The sequence below is a fragment of the Oncorhynchus mykiss genome, chromosome 6 (genome assembly GCF_013265735.2).
Source record: "Oncorhynchus mykiss isolate Arlee chromosome 6, USDA_OmykA_1.1, whole genome shotgun sequence".
NCBI lineage: Eukaryota > Metazoa > Chordata > Actinopteri > Salmoniformes > Salmonidae > Oncorhynchus > Oncorhynchus mykiss.
The window spans coordinates 41,963,523-41,984,858 of record NC_048570.1 but is presented as its reverse complement, the minus strand read 5'-3'; the positions used below and the strand labels follow the sequence as shown (position 1 = coordinate 41,984,858).

The 21,336-nt window shown below is 40.7% G+C and overlaps 1 protein-coding gene across 2 annotated transcripts in view; it reads left to right on the top strand.

Moving 5' to 3' along the window:
• ipo11 (importin 11) overlaps window positions 1–21,336 on the top strand; it is a 234,206-nt gene that overhangs the window by 139,206 nt on the left and 73,664 nt on the right. For both annotated transcript variants that reach the window (XM_036980135.1, XM_021606535.2), the window contains 2 exons: window positions 18,603–18,698; window positions 20,235–20,348. In XM_036980135.1, the coding sequence (XP_036836030.1) occupies window positions 18,603–18,698; window positions 20,235–20,348 (210 nt within the window). The remainder of the gene's footprint in view (window positions 1–18,602; window positions 18,699–20,234; window positions 20,349–21,336) is intronic.

Here is a 21,336-nt window from a genome sequence, read left to right as displayed (position 1 = left end):
GATCCCTGCATCCCTCTCTTCCCCAATACTATACAGTACGGGGCTGGAGGGGAGCGGGTCGAGAGCTTCAAGTTCCTCACTGTCCACATCACTAAGGAATTAACGTGGTTCACACAACAACACAGTCTTGAACAAGGCACGACAGCGCCTCTTCCCCCCTTAGGAGGCTGAAAAGATTTGGCATGGGCACTCAGATCCTCCAAAAAGTTCTACAGCTGCACAATTGAGACTATTTTTGACTGGCTGCATCATCGCTTGGTATGGCAACTGCTCGGCATCTGACCGCAAGGGGCTACAGAGGGTAGTGCGTATGGCCCAGTACATCACTGGGGCCAAGCTCCCTGCCATCCAAGTCCTCTATATCAGGCGGTGTCAGAGGAAGGCCCTAAAAATTGTCAGAGACACCAGTCACCCAATTTATAGACTGTTCTCTCTGCTACCGCATGGCAAGCGGTACCGGAGCACCAAGTCTGGAACCAACAGGACCCTGCACAGCTTCTTCCCCCAAGCCATAAGATAGTAAATAGTCAACCAATAGCTACTGGGACAATCTGCATCGACTCTTTTGATTCTTCACAGACTCTGCTGCTGCTGTCTATTATCTTGTTGCCTAGTCACTTTATCCCTGCCTATATGTACATATCAACTTCAATTACCTCGTTCCCCTGCACATAGACTCGGTACTGGTAGCCCGTGTATATAGCCAAGTTATCGTTACTCATTGTGTATTTATTCCTCACGTTATACTTTTTTCTATTTCTCTCTCTGCATTGTAGGGAAGGGCCCGTAAGTAAGCATTTTACTATTAGTCTACACCTGTTGTTTACGAAGCATGTGAAAAATAACATTTGCTTTGATTTGGGGGCAGTATGAGCCAAGAGTAGTGTATTGCACCAGTAACTGTGCAAGGTTTTGGGGCTATATCAGCTGTGAGAGTTAACGCTGTGCTCAAATTCACACTAAAAACAACAAGCACAGTGTTACTTGAACAAAGCAACTGCCCAGTATAAGGTGACTCTAATTGTCCTGCCCAGTATAAGGTCACTCTAACTGTACTGCCCAGTAGGATGCAAAGGTTGTTTCACTCTGGACACAGCCTGTACATAAAACTAATAGTTCAAATGAACATTGTACATGAGAGACCAGTGCTTGTTTAATCTAGCTGTGGATGAGGACTATGTTTGGTTTCCTCTTGATATCTCGGTGGGCCAAAGACTACAAATTTTACAAAGAAACAAACAAATGAGCTCTATCTACATCTTTTCTTCCCCCCAGCCTGTGTGTACAGTATGTCCATCAGTGTAAATCAGTTAATTGAAATAAATTCATTCGGCCCTAATCTGGGGATTTCACATGACTGGGCAGGGGTGCAGCCATGGGTGGGCCTGGGCGGGCATAGGCCCAACCAGTTGTCAGCCAGGCCCAGCCAATCAGAATGAGATTTTCCCCCACAAAAGGGATTTATTATAGACAGAAATAATGTGCAGCACCCCCTCAGATGATCTCGCAGGTGAAGAAGCTGGATGTGAAGGTCCTGGGCTGGTGTGGTTACACATGGTCTGCGGTTGTGAGGCCGGTTGGACGTACTGTCAAATTCTCTAAAACAACGTTGGAAGCGGCTTGTGGTAGAGAAATTAACATTTAATTCTCTGGCGGTGATTCCTGCAGTCATGCCAATTGCACGCTCCCTTAAAACTTTAGACATCTGTAGCATTGTGTTGTGACAACTGCACATTTTAAAGTGGCATTTTATTGGCCGCAGCACAAGGTGCACCTGTGTAAGGACCGTGCTGTTTAATCAGCTTCTTGATATGCTACACCTGTCAAGTGGATGGATTATCTTGCCAATGAGAAATGCTCACTAACAGGAATGTAAACAAATTTGTGCACAAAATGTGAGCGAAATAAGCTTTTTGTGCGTATGGAACATTTCTGGCCTCTTAGCTCATGAAACATTGGACCAACACTTTACATGTTGCATTTATATTTTTGTTCAGTATATACTTGGTGATCTGGTTTCTAAAGTGATTGATGTGGTGTTCATAGCTGCATTGGCTTGTTCAGTGGGTTTGGGAGGCTGACGGGAATTTGATGAGAGGGGAGGACTAGAGGGAAGAAGAGAGAGTATGAGAAGGATTAAGGGTGAAATGAGGTGGAGATGTGTACAGACTTTGGCCAGCACTGTCGATTTGTGAGGAGAGTAAGAGGGAAGGAGGGAGTGAGAGGAGGAGAAGGGTGGTGGGCTCTGAAGGACAGAGTTGTGCGTGTCTGTGTTTTTTCTGTGGGGAAAGTGTCAGCCACTTGCCTCCCTGTTAAAGAGGATGACTGAGGAAAAGCAGCTCAAGTCTGCGATGCCAGTGTGAGAGACAGAGGCCAGGCACTGTGCTGCTGTGTCCCGCTGGCCCCTGAGAGAGAGGGAGAAGGCAATAGAAAGAGATGGGGAGAGGAAGTGAAAGAGAGGGAACAGAGAAGTGGGGGAGACAGAAAGAGTAAAAGAGAGAAAGTCAGGGAGATGGAGAGATTAAGAAAGATGCATGAGTCTCGGTGTCAGTTTACAGCCACCTGTTTGAATCCACTGCCATCTTGGATCTAGAGTGTGGAACCAGACAATCCTTGTATTCAGAAGAAGGCTCACATCTCTCTCCTACCTCAGTTTGTTGCATTTAATTGAGTGTGTGGAATAGTTCTAGATTAGAAACGTTTTAAAATATATGGTATTATTTTGTGAAAGCTTCTCTCCCACCCTTCCTCTTTCCCGCTCCTCCTCCATTCCCCATATATTCTTCATCAAGCACTATAACAAGCCATTACACAGTGTATAAAACAATGGTCTTTCCATGACATACTGACCATGTGATTCCAGATGAAACCTATGATCCCTTATTGATGTCACTTGTTAAATCCATTTCAGTTAGTGTAGTTGATTAAAGATGGATTCTTAAGCCTTGAGACAATTGTGACATGGATTGTGTTTGTGTGCCGTGGGCAAGACAAAATATTGAAGTGCCTTTGAACGTGGTATGGTAGTCGGTGCGGTTTGTGTCAAGAACTGCAACACTGCTGGGTTTTTTGTGCTCAACAGTTTCCCGTTTGAATCAAGAATGGTACACCACTGTCCCGACAAATTGAGGCTGTTCTGAGGGCAAAAGGTGGTGCAACTCAATATTAGAAAGGTGTTCGTAATGTTTTGTACACTCAGCGTATATTTACCTTGAAGAGCTGTGATGTCTGGGTGTCTGAGTGGGAAATGCAAAAAAAATAAACACTTTTCCAATGTTCACATGCATACTAATACATGTGTGAAATAAGACAAATATAAGCACAAATTATTATTACACATATACACACCAGTGGAGTCTCCTCAGGGGAGGACCAAAATAGTGAATATATTCACGTCACCCAATCATTTATTAAAACACACTGTTTTTGCAATGAAGGTCTACAGTACCCTCAACAGCACTCTGTTGGGTAGCACCATGGTGTAGCAGGAGGACAGCTAGTTTCCATCCTCCACTTGGTACAAAACCATGGTTCTCACCCCTTTCCATAGACTTACACATTGACAACTTCTGGAGGACATCCTCCAACCTATCAGAGCTCTTGCAGCCTGAACTGACATGTTGTCTACCCAATCAAAGGATCAGAATGAGTATAGTACTCAAGCTAAAGCTAGCTAGCACTGCTGTGCATAAAATATGGTGAGTAGTTGACTCAGAAAGACCATAGTTGAACAGAGAGAGAGCAAGAGAGAGAGCGAACTAGCTATATTCACTTCCTTAGCTAGCGAATGCAGCTAGCTAGTTAGGCTATTCAAATACCCAGTTTAAACAGAGAGGGATGTTATGTTAGCTAGCTGGTTATGGCTATCCAACACTGGAACTTTTCCAAGTCAAGTTTAGCTTTCAGTTTTAGTAATTATGCCACTGTCCCTGCAGGTATAACTAACTGGTAATCTGCTTGCATGCTCACTGTACGCTGTACTGCGGGTTTACTAATGCATTAGTTCTAGTAGCGATGTTGACTATGACATTAGCTAATTTGGTGACAACGATGTAGGCTGTGTGTAGCGGTTAGCGGGTAAGATATAAAGGTTTGGCTTAGAAAGTGTTTTTTGCCTGGTCACAGACAGCTGATGTGTTGTGCACTGAATTCCACAAGTGAAGGGAAAAGGTAAAAGGAGGAGAGTACGTCGATGCGAGAAGGAGCAAAGCGATCATGCTGTTTGTATGTGGCTGCTATAAAAGGGAACTGTGTTTGCGTGTGATCAGGGGTGTATTCATTATGCCGATTATGTTGAATAACGTTTCTTAAACGGAAGCAAATGGAATGAAACTGGGATGAACATACCTGAATTGGTCCAATAGAAACTCTTTTGCAACTATTGGACTAATGATTACACCCTAGATCAGCTAGCTGCAGGCAAGAGTGTGCAAGGCATTGTTGAATGTGTCACTATCTTCCAACTTGATTACTCATCCTTCTCTCGACCTCTGTATGGGAAACTTTCATTCCTAGATTGTATTTTTTATTTATTTTACCTTTATTTAACTAGGCAAGTCAGTTAAGAACAAATTCTTGTTTTCAATGACGGCCTAGGAACAGTGGGTTAACTGCCTGTTCAGGGGCAGAACGACAGATTTGTACCTTGTCAGCTCGGGGATTTGAACTTGCAACTTTCCGCTTACTAGTCCAACGCTCTAACCACTAGGCTACCCTGTAGCAGCCTTATAATGGGTTTAGGAAAAAGAAGTGTCATGTAGTAACTTAACTATCGATGTTACATTAAGCTGAGTGAATGGAATATGAGTGACAGTCATCCAATATTCTGTCATAGAAATAAGGCCATGCTAATATTTTTATTTTATTTTTTATCTTAAACGCACCGACCGCCACTGACACACCATTTCTGAGGATGGGTAGGGTAGCTACAGGAAGTGACTCTTAGTGACGCTAATTAACTTGTTACTCCTCCAGTGCGGTTGTCGATAGCAACAGAGCAGAGGTGACGCCACTCGCTGCTAATTGACACACAAATTGATGAACAGAGATGCTGCTGTGTTTTTCTCAGCTAATGAGGGGAACTGAGGCAACTGATTGAGGTCAGAGATGTATATTTATAAATATGTCTAAATATACGGCTCTGGTTGAAGTGTTTTTTTTTTCTCATCCTGTTGTTAGTAGTTGTCGGTGCTGTTTTTGCCTCTAGATCATTCTATAGGTTAACTAGTTGATCCTGTCGTGCTGTTAACTTTCTACTGACATCACGTCTACGGAGCACTATTGTCTACTACAGAAACTGAGTTGATGTGCAGCATGTCTGTATTGTACCAAAAGTTGCATATTCAGTGACTTGTTGGTGAAGTCATCACGTGTACATTGTTTAAAAGTTGACAGTAGTCTCGATAATAGCGTTTACTGTAGCCTTGGTAATAGCTTTTAATATGATGTTACTCCTAAAAAGTTGATAGTTGAGACGTTATTTAGAGACCAGAACGGGTCGACAAACATTATTCCAGATATTTTTCCATTTTGGAATATAATGATGAAACACTCTACGTTCTTCTTAGTGAAGCATCATCCATCTCGCCTGCTTATCTTCCACTTTCCATGGGTTTGGAGTTGAATATTATGTCTATTAATGTATTTTTAATAATGTTTCGCCTTTCTATGCTTTTTAGTAATAGACTTGACCTTTACCATTCCAATATACAGGAGCCTATAATTTCTTTAGAGGTCTTGCTCACCCTCCAAAGTGCTGCATGCATTCATTGAATTCATTTTCTTGGAAAAGCTCTCAGCCGCTCAGCCGTTACCACGTTGACAACCTACATCGTCATTCATTAGCTTAAATGTTTAAAAAGTCAACTTGCTAACTGTCATTTCTCTTCTTACCTCAAACGCAATGAGGGAACTTTAAAATGGCATGGATATTTTTTGGCATGGGTTATTTTTTTCATTATGATTTTTATATGCCTCCCTCATTGTCTGTCTGGCATGTTTTGTTCTGACAACATGAAAAAAATGATGTTATTATTAGAAGTTAAGCTCCCCTGGAAAGTACTAGGAAAGAGCATTATTACGCTGGCCATGCAGGATCCGTATTGGAATTCCATTACCTGGTTGTGTGTGAATTTGTGTTGTGTGTTTGTGTAATCTCTCGTGGAAAGATTCTGCGTGTAAACCGAAATAAATCTGTCGGGACTGAATTAGTGATGGGGGAAAAGTCTATTGTTAAATATCTCAATATTATTTTGGCTGATATTATATGGATTATTGACTCTTTGTTTTTTGTTTTTTCTTCTTCTAGGTAGCGTTAGTTAGCGCTAGTCAGTTGTACCTGACCAAAACGCCGGTATTTTTAATCCTATAGTTTATTCTCCATTTTATTTTAAAATAGTGAGCCCAACATGTTTTCAGCACTTTTATTTCCATGACTGAGAAACTAATTTTCTCATCTCTCTGCACCAGATAAACACCGATTGTACAAAACATTAGGAACACTTTTATTAATATTGAGTTGCACCACCTTTTGCCTTCATAACAGCCTCAATTCATCTGGGCATGGACTCTACAAGGTGTCAAGCATTCCACAGGGATGCTGGCCCATATTGACTCCAATGTTCCCAGTTGTGTTAAAACCTGTTGTGACTCGGGGGCAGTATTTTCATTTTTGGAAGAAAAAAAAACGTTCCCGTAGTAAACGGGATATTTTGTCAGGACAAGATGCTAGAATATGCATATAATTGACAGCTTAGGATAGAAAACACTCTAAAGTTTCCAAAACTGTAAAAATATTTTCTGTGAGTATAACAGAACTGATGTTGCAGGCTAAAGCCTGAGGAAAAATCCAATCCGGAAGTGCCCCATGTTTTGAAAGCACTGCTTTCCAATGAGTCCGTATTGAGCAGTGGATCGGCTATCAACCAGATTACACTTTCTCTGTATTCCCGAAGGTGTCTACAGCATTGTGACGTAGTTTTACGCATTTATGTTGAAGAATAGCCGTCGGCGGCTACATTGTGCACGTGGTCACCTGATGCCCCCAGAGAGATTCTCGCGTAAAATACAGACATAGCCATTACTCCAATCGGTCCTACTGAAAAACTAATTGTCCTGATGGATATATTATCGAATAGCTATTTGAAAAACACCTTGAGGATTGATTATAAACAACGTTTGCCATGTTTCTGTCAATATTATGGAGCTAATTTTGAATATTTTTCACCGTTTTTGTGACTGCAATTTCCGGGCGATTTCTCAGCCAAACGTGACGAACAAACGGAGCTATTTCGCCTACAAAAATAATATTTAGGGAAAAATGAACATTTGCTATCTAACTGGGAGTCTCGTGAGTGAAAACATCCAAAGCTCATCAAATGTAAACAATTTAATTTGATTGCTTTTCTGATTTCCGTGACCAAGTTACCTGCTGCTAGCTGGACATAATGCTATGCTAGGCTATCGATAAACTTACACAAATGCTTGTCTAGCTTTGGCTGTAAAGCATATTTTGAAAATCTGAGATGACAGTGTGATTAACAAAAGGCTAAGCTGTGTCTCAATATATTTAATTTGTGATTTTCATGAATAGGAATATTTTCTAGGGATATTTATGTCCGTTGCGTAATGCTAATTAGTGTCAGGCGATGGATGGCTGGATGTCTTTTGGGTGGTGGACCATTCTTGAAACACACTGGAACTGTTGAGTGAAAAACCAGCAGCGCTGCAGTTCTTGACACTCAAACCAGTGCATCGACTGCCATACCCAGTTCAGAGGCACTTCAATCTTGTCTTCTCCATTCAATGGCACACACACACACACAATGGCATACATGCACAATCCATGTCTCAAGACTTAAAAATCCTTCTTTAACCTGTCTACTCTCCTTCATCTACACTGATTTGAAGTGGATTTAACAAGTGACATCAATAAGGGATCATAGCTTTCACCTGGATTCACCTGGTCAGTATACATGGAAAGAGCAAGTGTTCATAATGGAACCAACACTTTACATGTTAAGTTTATATTTTTGTTCAATGTATGTATGTATGTATGTATGTATGTATGTATGTACACTGAACAATAATATAAACACAACATGTAAAGTGTTGGTTTCATGAGCTGAAATAAAAAATCCCAGAAATGTTCCATAAACACAAAAAGCATATTTCTCTAAAATGTTGGGCGCAAATCTGTTTACATCCTGTGAGTGAGCATTTCTCCTTTGCCAAGATAATCCATCCTCCTGACAGGTGTGGCATATCAAAAAGCTGATTATACCTCTTCTGGATAGGACCCTTCATCTCAATTTCAGCCATAAAATGACATACCCAAATCGAACTACCTGTAGCTCAGGACCTGAAGCAAGAATATGCATATTATTGATACTATTTGAAAATAAGCACTTTGAAGTTTGTGTAGATGTGGAATATAATGTAGAAGAATATAACACAATAGATCTGGTAAAAGTTCAAACAAACAAAAAAAGTGTTTTCTACATATATATTTTTTCTTCTTTGAAATGCAAAAGACAGGCCATTGAGATAGGATGCTGGGGATAATGTAGATGTTGTTCACAACAGGGCAACACGAGAAAGTGAGAGCTACATAATATTTAGTATGAAGTGTCCCTCACGAGTTTCCCCAAATATACCCAAGTGGCCGAATTGGTACATTTTCAAGTACATAACCATAGAGAACATAAATTCTATGGTAATCAAAAAGTAAGTTTACACACCCAGGAAAATAATAATAAATAATGAATCATTAGCTTCCCTACGTAAAAGGTACTAACATGAGATGTAACGAGAACACTAATCCAATGCCTCCCAACACACAAGTGAACTATTTAAGATACGGGTAAGTTAGCAGCCAACACTGATCTAATGTCATAAGTACACACACCACAAACCACACACAAAGTGAATACTTTTTGAAATGTACAATTAGAGTATTTACAATACCCACAGTCCTCTACACAAGATTGTGCTGCTTATGCCAAGTCCCATAGCAGTCTCTTTTTGCTGTGAAGCAGAGAGTAACAGCACAAGTAGTGCAGGTGATGGGATATTTCTTGTGGCTAAGAATACAACGACTCCTCCCCGCTGTACTCTTTTGGCCCTGAGGCACATTCAGGTCTGCAGTTACGTAATTTGGCAGGTGAACTCCACTGGTGGCAGGAGTAGAGGGGACAGAAGGCGCTGCCTTCTATATATATATTGTGTGTGTGTGTGTGTGTGTGTGTGTGTGTGTATAACAATGTAGAATATATGTGTATGTATATTCTACAGTGTAGAATGTATGTGTATTATATATATATATTATACACACATACATATACACACACACATACTCATTGTAGAATATATATATTCTACAATATGGTGTGTGTATGTGTATATTATATATATATTTATTTATATAGATATAATATATATGTATATTTATTAATATTTATTTATTTATATATAAAGATATATATATATATATATATATATATATATATATATATATATATATATATATATATATATATATATATATATATATAATACACACACACACACACACACACAGTTGAAGTCGGAAGTTTACATACACTTAGGTTGGAGTCATTAAAACTTGTTTTTCAACCAATCCACAAATGTCTTGTAACCTTTCTGGCGAAGGTGTTCTGCTAGCGACCCACCTCGACAACATTGTGTGAAATTGCAGAGCGCCAAATTCAAAATATAGAAATAGTCATATACATCTCAAGACATCAGTCAGGAAGTTAAAGCCTGGTCGCAAATGGGTCTTCCGAATGGACAATGACCCCAAGCATACTTCCAAAGTTGTGGCAAACTGGCTTAAGGACAACAAAGTCAAGGTATTGGAGTGGCCATCACAATGCTCCGGCCGTCAATCCTATGGAAAATGTGTGGGCAGAACTGAAAAATCGTGTGGGAGCAAGGAGGCCGACAAACCTTACTCAGTTACACCAGCTCTGTCAGGAGGAATGGGCCAAAATTCACCCAACTTATTGTGGGAAGCTTGTGGAAGGCTACCCAAAACGTTTGACCCAAGTTAAACAATTTAAAGGCAATGCTACCAAATACTAATTGAGTGTATGTAAACGTCTGACCCACTGGGAATGTGATGAAAGAAATAAAAGCTGAAATAAATAATTCTCTACTATTGTTCTGTCATTTCACATTCTTAAAATAAAGTGGTGATCCTAACTGACCTAAGACGGGGGATTTTTACTCTGATTAAATGTCAGGAATTGTGAATAACTGAGTTTAAATTTATTTGGCTAAGGTGTATGTAAACTTCCGACTTCAACTGTATGTATATATTGTAAAGCAGCGCCAAAATGCAGGTGTTTCAGCCTAGCTAAGTACTTTCTGGGTTAGTGGGGCAAGTCAGCAGAAAATACGGAGTGTTGCACCGTGATTTGCTCAGTGTTCTGTAACTCATGGGGAATACACTACCATTCAAAAGTTTGGGGTCACTTGGAAATGTCCTTGTTTTTGAAAGAACATTTAAAAAAAAAATCCATTTAAAATAACTTAAATACAGTGTAGACAATGTTGTAAATGACTATGATTTTTAATGGAGTCTCTACATAGGCATGGAGAGGCCCATTATCAGCTACATTATCAGCATTGCGTTCCAATGGCATGTTGTGTTAGCTAATCCAAGTTTATAATTTTAAAAGGCTAATTGATCATTAGGAAACCCTTTTGCAATTATGTTAGCACAGCTGAAAACTGTGGTTCTGGTTAAAGAAGCAAAAAAACTGGCCGCCTTTAGACTAGTTGAGTATTTGGAGCATCAGCATCTGTGGGTTCGATTACAGGCTCAAAATGGCCAGAAACAAATAACTTTCTTCTAAAACTCTTCAGTCTATTCTTGTTCTGAGAAATGGAGGCTATTCCATGTGAGAATTTGCCAAGAAACTGAAGATCTCGTACAACGCTGTGTACTACTCCCTTCACAGAACAGCGCAAACTGGCTCTAACCAGAATAGAAAGTGGGAGGCCCTGGGTGCTCAACTTAGCAAGATTACAAGTAGTGTCTAGTTTGAGAAAGCAACACCTCACAAGTCCTCAACTGGCAGCTTCATTAAAGAGTGCCAGCAAAACACCAGTCTTAACGTCAACAGTGAAGAGGCGACTCCGGGATGGTGGCCTTCTAGGCAGAGTTGCAAAGAAAAAGCCATATCTCAGACTGGCCAATAAAAAGAAAAGATTAAGAGGGCAAAAGAACAGACGCTGGACAGATGAGCTCGGAGTAGATGAACGGATGATATCCGCATGTGTGGTTCCCACCGTGAAGTGTGTGATGGAGTGGAGGTGCTTTGCTGTTGACCCTGTGATTTATTTAGGGATTTCTGTTAGCATTGTCATGCTGAAAGACCCAGCCACGTTTCATCTTCAATGCCCTTGCTGATGGAAGGAGGTTTTCACTCAAAATCTCACGATACATGGCCCCATTCATTCTTTCCTTTACACGGATCAGTCGTCCTGGTCCCTTTGCAGAAAAACAGCCCCAAAGCATGATGTTTCCACCCCATGCTTCACAGTAGGTATGGTGTTCTTTGGATGCAACTCAGCATTCTTTGTCCTCCAAACACGACGAGTTGAGTTTTTACCAAAAAGTTATATTTTGGTTTCATCTGACCATATGACATTCTCCCAATCTTCTTCTGGATCGTCCAAATGCTCTCTAGCAAACTTAAGACGGGCCTGGACATGTACTGGCTTAAGCAGGGGGACACGTCTGGCACTGCAGGATTTGAGTCCCTGGCGGCGCAGTGTGTAACTGATGGTAGGCTTTATTACTTTGTTCCCAGCTCTCTGCAGGTCATTCACTAGGTCCCCCCGTGTGGAGGATTTTTGCTCACCGTTCTTGTGATCATTTTGACCCCACGGGGTGAGATCTTGCGTGGAGCCCCAGATAGAGGGAGATTATCAGTGGTCTTGTATGTCTTCCATTTCCTAATAATTGCTCCCACAGTTGATTTCTTCAAACCAAGCTGCTTACCTATTGCAGATTCAGTCTTCCCAGCCTGGTGCAGGTCTACAATTTTGTTTCTGGTGTCCTTTGACAGCTCTTTGGTCTTGGCCATAGTGGAGTTTGGAGTGTGACTGTTTGAGGTTGTGGACAGGTGTCTTTTATACTGATAAGTTCAAACAGGTGCCATTAATGCAGGTAACGAGTGGAGGACAGAGGAGCCTCTTAAAGAAGTTGTTACAGGTCTGTGAGAGCCAGAAACCTTGCTTGTTTGTTATTGACCAAATACTTATTTTCCACCATAATTTGCAAATAAATTCATTAAAAATCCTACAATGTGATTTTCTGGATTTTTCCCCCTCATTTTGTCTGTCATAGTTGAAGTGTACCTATGATGAAAATTACAGGCCTCTCATCTTTTTAAGTGGGAGAACTTGCACAATTGGTGGCTGACTAAACTTTTTTGCCCCACTGTATATGTAGATTGCTGACCTTTAAAAAAAATATATATATATCCATTTTAGAATAAGGCTGTAATGTAACAATGTGGAGAAAGTCAAGGGGTCTGAATACTTTCCGAAGGCCCTGTATATTTCTTGAGGTTGTTTTGCATGCAAAATGACTTGAAGATGAATGACTGTCAGTGTAATTACATGCTTAGTTCACCACTGTAGGAGAGGACACAGTTGTCACAAAATATATTTTTGGGAATGTAGAAAGAAAGTAATTTGAGCAAAACATTTCAGTGAATCGATGATTCGTAACTTTTCAACAGATTTTCTGACCGATGCATCTTAAACATTTGAACCGGGGACCGATGTTGTGTTGCTGAATCATCCCTATTAAAGAATTTAATCCCATTTGAGGACAGAAGCAGAACAACAGAGTGACGAAGACTCAGCTCAGAGAACGTTTTCACCCTCTCCGTTCTCACTAGCCTCGGTTTTATTCATTAGTTCACACCGTAGCAGAATGTTTTGCAATGGAAAACAAAAACAGGCGTTTATTAGATAAATTCAGGTAGGCCCTTCCCTGTTCTGGCCGTTTGCCCAAGTGGGACCACCCTGACGGTGTGAATGCTCCCATTCGGTTTCACTTGGAACAGAACGTTTCTCCACCCATCCACTGTTGATTGCATCACCAATTCCCCCCCCCCCCCCCCCCCCTTCAAAAAACAAGGTGTGTGTATAACACCATCCCCTTTAAGGCTCTCGTGGAGGAATGGATGGTCACCCTTTATAGCCTATTAAATATTTTAACATTACAACCAAATACTTTTATTTTTTTGCCAGCAGCGCAGTTGCGGAGAACCAACGCTCTGAATAACAAATAAACTGCCTAACCAGTGCTGCTAAGGCAAATAGAATGGTCAGGTGAGCGGTTCCCTCATTTGTGTCTGGAAGTAGCTAGCCAACGTTAGCCAGTTTGCTTGACTGCTGCTGTTGGGTTGATCCGAGCGTTCTGACCTTACTCCTCCGCCAGAGCATCTAATGTGGGCTCCGAAACGCTCTGAATTTACAAATGGACAATCTGACAACGAGTTTACGAAAGCCCAGAGTGCACTCTGAGCACATAGTATAAACCAGCTTTTAGTCTTTGTTTTTTTAGTACATGGCCTCACGTGAATATGAATCGAGCCGGTAGGTCACATATTATAAGTGCAACAATGCAGGCTACATGTGAAGGTTCATAAAGGAAACGACCTGGGATACACCATTCTCAAACGTGCACATGAGCGGTTTCCTGTGACAGTGATGAAAAATATCTGTTAGAAACTAAGAAAGAGAGGGAGATCTAAAGATGCATCATCTAGCATGGGTTACTTGCATGACTAGAATTATGCCTTTGGCTGCTGGGCAATAAAATTATGTTGATTTGAAATCCAATAGAATATGAGAAGAATGTTGGTTTCAATGGCATAAAGTGTTTAGAAAATAATTTCAAAGTTACTTTGAAACGAGGTAAGACATGCTTCATAAAATTACAGAAGTCCATGTTTTAAACAATTAAGTTTATGGTTAAATAGTGTCAGAATGTTGACCGCCGCAGCTCAGATTCAATGTGGGTGTTATGCTGTGCGCACTCTCGGGTGACCATTTGATCTGAACTAACCTTGCCTCTAGTATGTCGACAGAATCAAGCCTTTAGACATGGTTAATTATCCTTCATTATATTTATCAAACATGACTGGTGTTTAGCCCATATTTATGTAATTAAAGTTTGGCTCCATTTTCTGGTGCCTCATGTCAGCATTGGTTTGGACATGAGGCTTTTTGACTCGTCTCAGACGAAAACCAGCGTTAATGTCGAGCCCTGGCTGAAATGTTCCATTAAGTTGTTTTGTATCGTGGTGTCAAATGTTTGAAGTTGAAAGATCAAACGAAGTGAAATGTTGAAAAGTATTAGAGGGAGAGGCTATTGAAATAGTACAATTCTGAGAATATGTTAAACTGTGGAGAGGTCAGGGGTTATGTCCTGATTGTGTCTTTGATCATGGTGCTGTGGGCAGAGGAGAGGAGTCTTTAGATCAGATGCCCTGCTATTCATGTCATAACACACACACACACACACACACACACACACAACAAACACATACTTACACACAAACTCATTAATATCGTTTATCCACTATCCTATGTTAACTAGGGCTGGGAATTGCCAGGGACCTCAAAATATGATATTATCATGATACTTATGTGCTGATTCGATGTGTATTGTGATTCTCACTATTTTATGTGTTGCGATTCGATATACCAATTTTATTGCAATTTGATGGTCGAGAATGTATTCATACCCTTTATTCCACATTTTTGTTCCAGCCTGAATTCAGAATGAATTAAATGTATGTTTTTTTCCTCACCCATCTACACTCAAATGTTTTGAAAATGAAATACAGATATCTAATTTACTTAACTATTCACACCCCTGAGTCAATACATGTTAGAATCGCTTTTGAAAGCAATAACAGTGGTGATTATTTCTGGGTAAGAATGGTACTCTGTAATGTGTACTGGATTAGCCTGAAACCTAACACTTTGTATTCAGGATAAAAAGTTAATTTCTTTGCCAACATTTTTGCTGTCTTACTTTAGTGCCTAGTTGCAAACAGGATGCATGTTTTGGAATATTTTCATTTTGTACATGCTTCCTTTTCACTCTGTCAGTTAGGTAGTATTGTGTAGGAAATACAATGTTTAGACATCAACAGATTTCTCCTATCACAGTCATTCAGTTTTGTAACTGTTTTAAAGTCACCATTGGCCTCATGGTGAAATCCCTGAGCAGTTTCCTTCCTCTCTGACAACTGAGCTAGAAAGGATGCCTGTATTTCTAGTGACTGGGTGTGTTAATACACCATACAAGGTGTAATTCATAACTTCACCATGCTCAAAAGGATATTTAATGTCTGGTATTTTTTATTTTTACCATCTACCAATAGGTGCCCTTCTTTGAGAGGCATTGGAAAACCTCCCTGTTCTTTGTGGTTGAATCTGTTTTTTGAAATTCACTGCTCGACTGAGGGGACCTTACAGATCATTGTATGTGTGGGATACAGAGATGAGGTAGTCATTCAAAAATCATGGACGCAAAGTGAGTCCATGCAACTTATTTTGTGACTTTAGCAAATGTTTACTCCTGCACTTATTTAAGCTAACCATAACATTGGGGTTGAATACTTCACCTTACCGTGAGATGCTTACTTACAAGTCCTTAACCAACAATGCAGTTCAAGAAAGGGTTGAGAAAATAAGTACATTCAAGTAAAAGTAGTCAAATAAAAATAAAAAGTAACACAGCTATATACGTGACTCACCACCTGGATTCCATCTTATGTAGCAAAATTTGAAATTGTGTTTTTTACATTGGATAAAAGTAGAGACTCAGAGCTACCAAATGCTATATCATACACTGCATTTGAGGAAAGTAATGCTGCTTTGAAAGTTGATCAACTTGTAAACTCACTTTTGAGAAAATGGCCTTGAATGTTTTGGTATCTCGTGAAGAGCTCTTCTTTGTCTACACCCACTTCGAATTGTTCACACCCTCTTAAGCTTTAGTCCCACTGATCTTGTTTTGCTCTCGTAGTGCACACTTGACGCTCTGGCCAATTATTTGTTTACCTATGGATAACATGAAAACAGCCTAACCAGCTCTGCTGTCAACAATTTCATTACGCTTTTTTTCAGATGTTTACTGACACCGGCCATATTCAACGGGTGTTGTACACACGTCATGTAACGTTAGCTAACGAGCCAGCCAGTTAATGTTAGCCAGTTAAACAACAATGAACAGTGCTAACAATGCCACAGTGCTGGTACCTAATCAACCAGGTTCAATGTTAGCTAGCTAACAGGCTCTATCTAGAAAAGCAAATGGTTCTGGGATATGAATAATGTCAGCTAGGGAGCGAGCCAGCTAACATTAGCTAGCTAACAGTACACTTTAGCTTAAGACATATTGCTAGCTAGCTAGGTAAACAATGAACATAGCTAGGTAAACAAAGCGTAAGTTCACACATGTCTAACGAGCCAGCCAGCTAACAACCAACTAACAATACACTTTAGCTTAAGACAGGTAAACAATGAACCTAGCTAGGTAAACAAAGTTTAAGATCACACACGTCACTTAACGTTAGCTAACGAGCCAGCCAGCTAACGTTAGCTAATTAAACAACAATGAACACAGTGTCAAATCATGTTACTACCCTGCATGAATACGTCTCTGGGATACGAATAATGTCAGCTAGGGAGCCAGCCAGCTAACGTTAGCTAGCTAGCTAACAGTACACTTTAGCTTAAAATGAAACCACTTTGTCAAAATTAGAAATGTGTAATATCTGAAAATGTAGCTAACTGTCTTAACTGCATACATCATGGATGTGTCTTCCTGTCAGGAATGCCATACCATGGTTGCCCTTAGTTTGAAGATGTAATTCAGAGACATGTGTTTTCTCCATCTCTTTAGCTATTATACTCTAATTCCACTGATTTAAAAACTTGATTTTCCAGAAAGTGGAAAGCAACACTTATGCAGTTCCATTTCACAATACATTTTTAAAAAGCTGCGTTCAACCAGATTACCAACACGGACTGACGAGCTCAAATAGACAGACACCTTCAATATGGCAGACCAATCCAAACTCCTCTCTCGGCATGTCCAGCCCACTCATTATCACAGCCAATCATGGCTAATGAGAAGGTTGAGTTATTTTTCTGTGGTTTAACCAACAAGGCTCGTAATATAACAATTGCATTTGTATTTACATACGGCATACAAGTTTGTTATAAAGGCACAGGAATGTCCGACAAGGCATTTCTGCCAAAAAACACATTTTGATTTACGTTCAAATGGTTCTCATGTGAAGTCGTGACTTGCGACATACGCTTAGTATCCTGAATCGGGTCACATATACAGGGTGTACCGGTACCGAGTTATTGTGTACATTTAGGTAGGGGTAAAGTGACTATGCATAGATAATAAACAGCAAGTAGCAGCAGTGTAAAAACAAAAGGGGGGGTCAATGTAAATTGTCCATTGGATTAATTTTTCAGCATTCTTATGGCTTGGGAGTAGAAGCTGTTAAGGAGCATTTTTGTCTTAAACTTGGAGATCCAGTACTACTTGCCTGTGCGGTAGTAGAGAGAACAGTCTATGAATTGGGTGACTGGAGTCTTCGACAATTTTTTGGGCCTTCCTCTGATACCGCCTAGGATATAGTTCCTGGATGGTAGGAAGCTTGGCCCCAGTGATGTACTGGGCCGTACGCACTACCCTCTGTAGCGCCTTACGTTCAGATGCCAAGCAGTTGCCATACCAGGCGGTAATACAACCGGTCTGGATGCTCTCAATGGTGTAGCTGTAGAACTTCTTGAGGATCTGGGAACCCATGCCAAATCTTTTCAGTCTCCTGAGGGGGAAAATGTGTTGTCGTGCCTAGAAATTGTAAAAAACAATTAAGTTACGAGTTGAACTTTAATTAACAGATGAGATATGTTGGCACGACTGCCTTTTTGCATCTCCATCCCAAAGACCTTGCTTGGAAGTGTACTTTGCCAGACTGCCAAGAACCTTGCCCTCATCCAGGCCAAGGTGGCGAGACACGGTAGTGATAACACCATAGGCCTTGTTGATCTCTGCACCAGACAAGATGCTCTTGCCAGCATACTTGGGGTCCAACATGTACGCTGTGGCGTGTATGGGCTTCAGGCAGAAGTCTTTGCGCTCTTTTTATTTATTTTAGAACTGCAGTTTCCTCTGTTTACTACGGGAACGTTTTTTTGTGAATGAAAATAATGCCCCCTAGTCACAACAGGCTAACTAGCTGGTTTTAGACCTTGGGGTAGGTGTTCTCTTCCAGGCTGTTCATTTTAGGGTTGAAGTACAGTTTCAGGCACAGGACCTGGAAATAGAGGTTTTCACAGGTCCAAAAAGTCGAACCCTTTCCCGAAATGATCCTGGGGCTTTCCCACCCAGACCCGATATGCATAAAATGTTTGCACGAGAGGGAGGAGCCGTTCTAGTAGGACAACGAGTGATCAACCAACCAAACCGCATCGCGTTATAGTAGACTAATAGCTGTCTCTTTCTCTCTCTCTCTCTGTAGGTGGTAGAAGTAGCTCTGAAGGTTAGCCCCGTGTTAGGAGCCCACATGTTCCAGCCCCTGCTGCCTTCTGTCTTCAGAGGGATCGTGGATGGAGAGGTGAGCTACCTGTTAATGCTTTGTACCTGTTCTGGAGCTGGGCTTTGGTTAGCTAAATTCCAGTAGCTTTCCATAAATTCACGGGTTTTCCAGAAATCCTGGTTGGCGATTTGGGGAAAGTTACCAGCATTTTTGCAACCTTAGTCTGTCTCTCTCTCTTTCTCTTTTTCTCTATCTTATGAGAGCTCTGCTTTAACTGCTATGGCTCCCTGTCAGAACCTTCCATAGGAACCTTTAGTCTCTCACTCACTCACTATGGGTTCCCCTTATGTCGTTCCCTGTCGAATACTAAAGGACTAAATTGAATAACAGTATAAGCCATTTAGCCTTTATAGGTCACTGTAAACTGAGTGTATAAAACATTATACTCTTTCCATGACATACTGATCAGGTGATTTCAGGTTGAAGGCTACTTCAATCAGTGTAGAGGAAGGGGTCGAAATAGGCTAAAGGATTTTGAACCCTTGAGACATGGATTGTGTATGTGTCATTCAGAGGCTGAATGGGCAAGGCAAAATATTTAATTGCCTTTGAACGGGGTATGGTAGTAGGTTCCAGGTGCCTCCGGTTTATGTGAAGAACAGCAACTCTACTGGGTTTTTCACGCTCAACTTTTTCCTATGTGTTATGTGTATTAAGAATGGTCCGCCAGCATTGGAGTCAACATGGGCCAGAATCCCTGTGTGCTTTCGACACCTTGTAGAGTCCATGCCCTGACGAGTTCAGGCTGTTCTGAGGGCAAAAGGAGGGTGCAGCTCAATATTAGGAAGGTGTTCTTGATGTTTTGTACACTGTGTATGTTTTTGGTTTAAAGGAACATAATTGACCAACGTCAGTTCAATTATTACAATTCCATTTCGTTCCGTTTTTTTCTTTGAACTCAATGCACAGTTTCTCTCGAAATCGAGAGGGATAGAGATCAGAGGTTTCTCTACCTGAAAATACATGATATAAGCAATTGATAGTTGATATTCAGCAGTCATAAAAGTATGCCTTATTTAATTTGAAGATCTACTGAAATAATGATTTTGTCAGACAGCATAGGCAGCAGCTCTATAGAGATGATGACTTGGAATTAAATTAAATCAAATAAAACAGAAGTAATTTACACAACTGACATTATTTTAGTGAAGTAATGTGAATAAATTATAGTTAATAATTGATGAGTGGTAATAGACAGTAACTACCATTATGGGGCTTTTATTAATTGTTTTCTGTTTTACAGCATTCAACTGACAAAATGCATAATCAATTTAATGTTTTTTTTTAAAATATATATCGAAACTGAAATCCTTGATTATTTTTTAATAATCGAAAACGAACCAACCTCAAAAAGCGCTAATTGCTCAGCACTACTGTATGTCAAACTCATACAATTACCTTGACTGGTTTGTTCTGAAAGCGCTCAAGGTTTTATGCTTTCATCAGTTACCTTGGCATATACTGTACTTACTCATTGACAGTAATACGTACATGCTCCTCTCCACATCGTGTTTTCAGCATTAACCCTGCTCTTTCTTGTGTGTGTGTTTGTAGCGGTACCCGGTGGTGATGTCCACCTACCTGGGAATCATGGGAAGAGTCCTGCTGCAGAACGCTAGTTTCTTCTCCTCTCTCCTCACACAGATGGCCAGCGAGTACAACCAGGAGGTGAGACACCTTGCCAACTAGTAGAGTGGTGGAATGGTAGGCATATTGGATGTACCATATGGCCCGTAACTCTAACCAGGAGGTTACATCATTTAACCCCCCTCTCCCGTAATTTAACTTTGTTACCTCCGTAGTACTTAAAGCAACAAACATTTTCCCAAGATGTCTTTTTGTTTAGATTTTTATTTATATTCACCCTCTATTGTCTGTACAACTTTTCTTTAGCGACAGAGAATAAATGAGAGAGAAATTCTGCTCCCCTTCAACAGCAGCCAAAATTATTAAATCACGTTCAGTCCACCAAAGTATTCAGACTTTTTCCACATTTTGTTACATTATAGCCTTTTTCTAAAATTGATTAAATTAATAAAAATCCTCAGCAATCTACACACAATACCCCATAATGACAAAGCATAAACAGATTTTCATACATTTTTGAAAATGATCACCTGTGGTAAATTGCATTTATTGGACATGATTTGGAAAGACACACACCTGTCTATATAAGGTCCCACAGTTGGCAGTGCATGTCAGAGAAAAAACCAAGCCATGAGCTCGAAGGAATTGTCTGTAAAGCTCTCAGGCAGGATTGTATCGAGGGGAAGGGTACCAAAAAATGTCTGCAGTATTGAAGGTCCCCAAGAACACAGTGGCCTCCATCATTCTTAAATGGAAGACGTTGAGAACCACCAAGACTCTTCCTAGAACTGGCCACCCGGCCAAACTGAGCAATCAGGGGAGAAGGGCCTTGGTCAGGGAGGTGACCAAGAAGCCGATGGTCACTCTGTGGCGATGGGAGAACCTTACAGAAGGACAACCATCTCTGCAGCACTCCACCAATCAGGCCTTTATGGTAGAGTGGTCAGACGGAAGCCACTCCTCAGTAAGACGGGCCATGGTCAGGGAGGTGACCAAGAACCCAATGGTCACTCTGACAGAGCTTCAGAGTTCCTCTGTGGAACTCTTGTGGGTAGATTGATGTATTCAT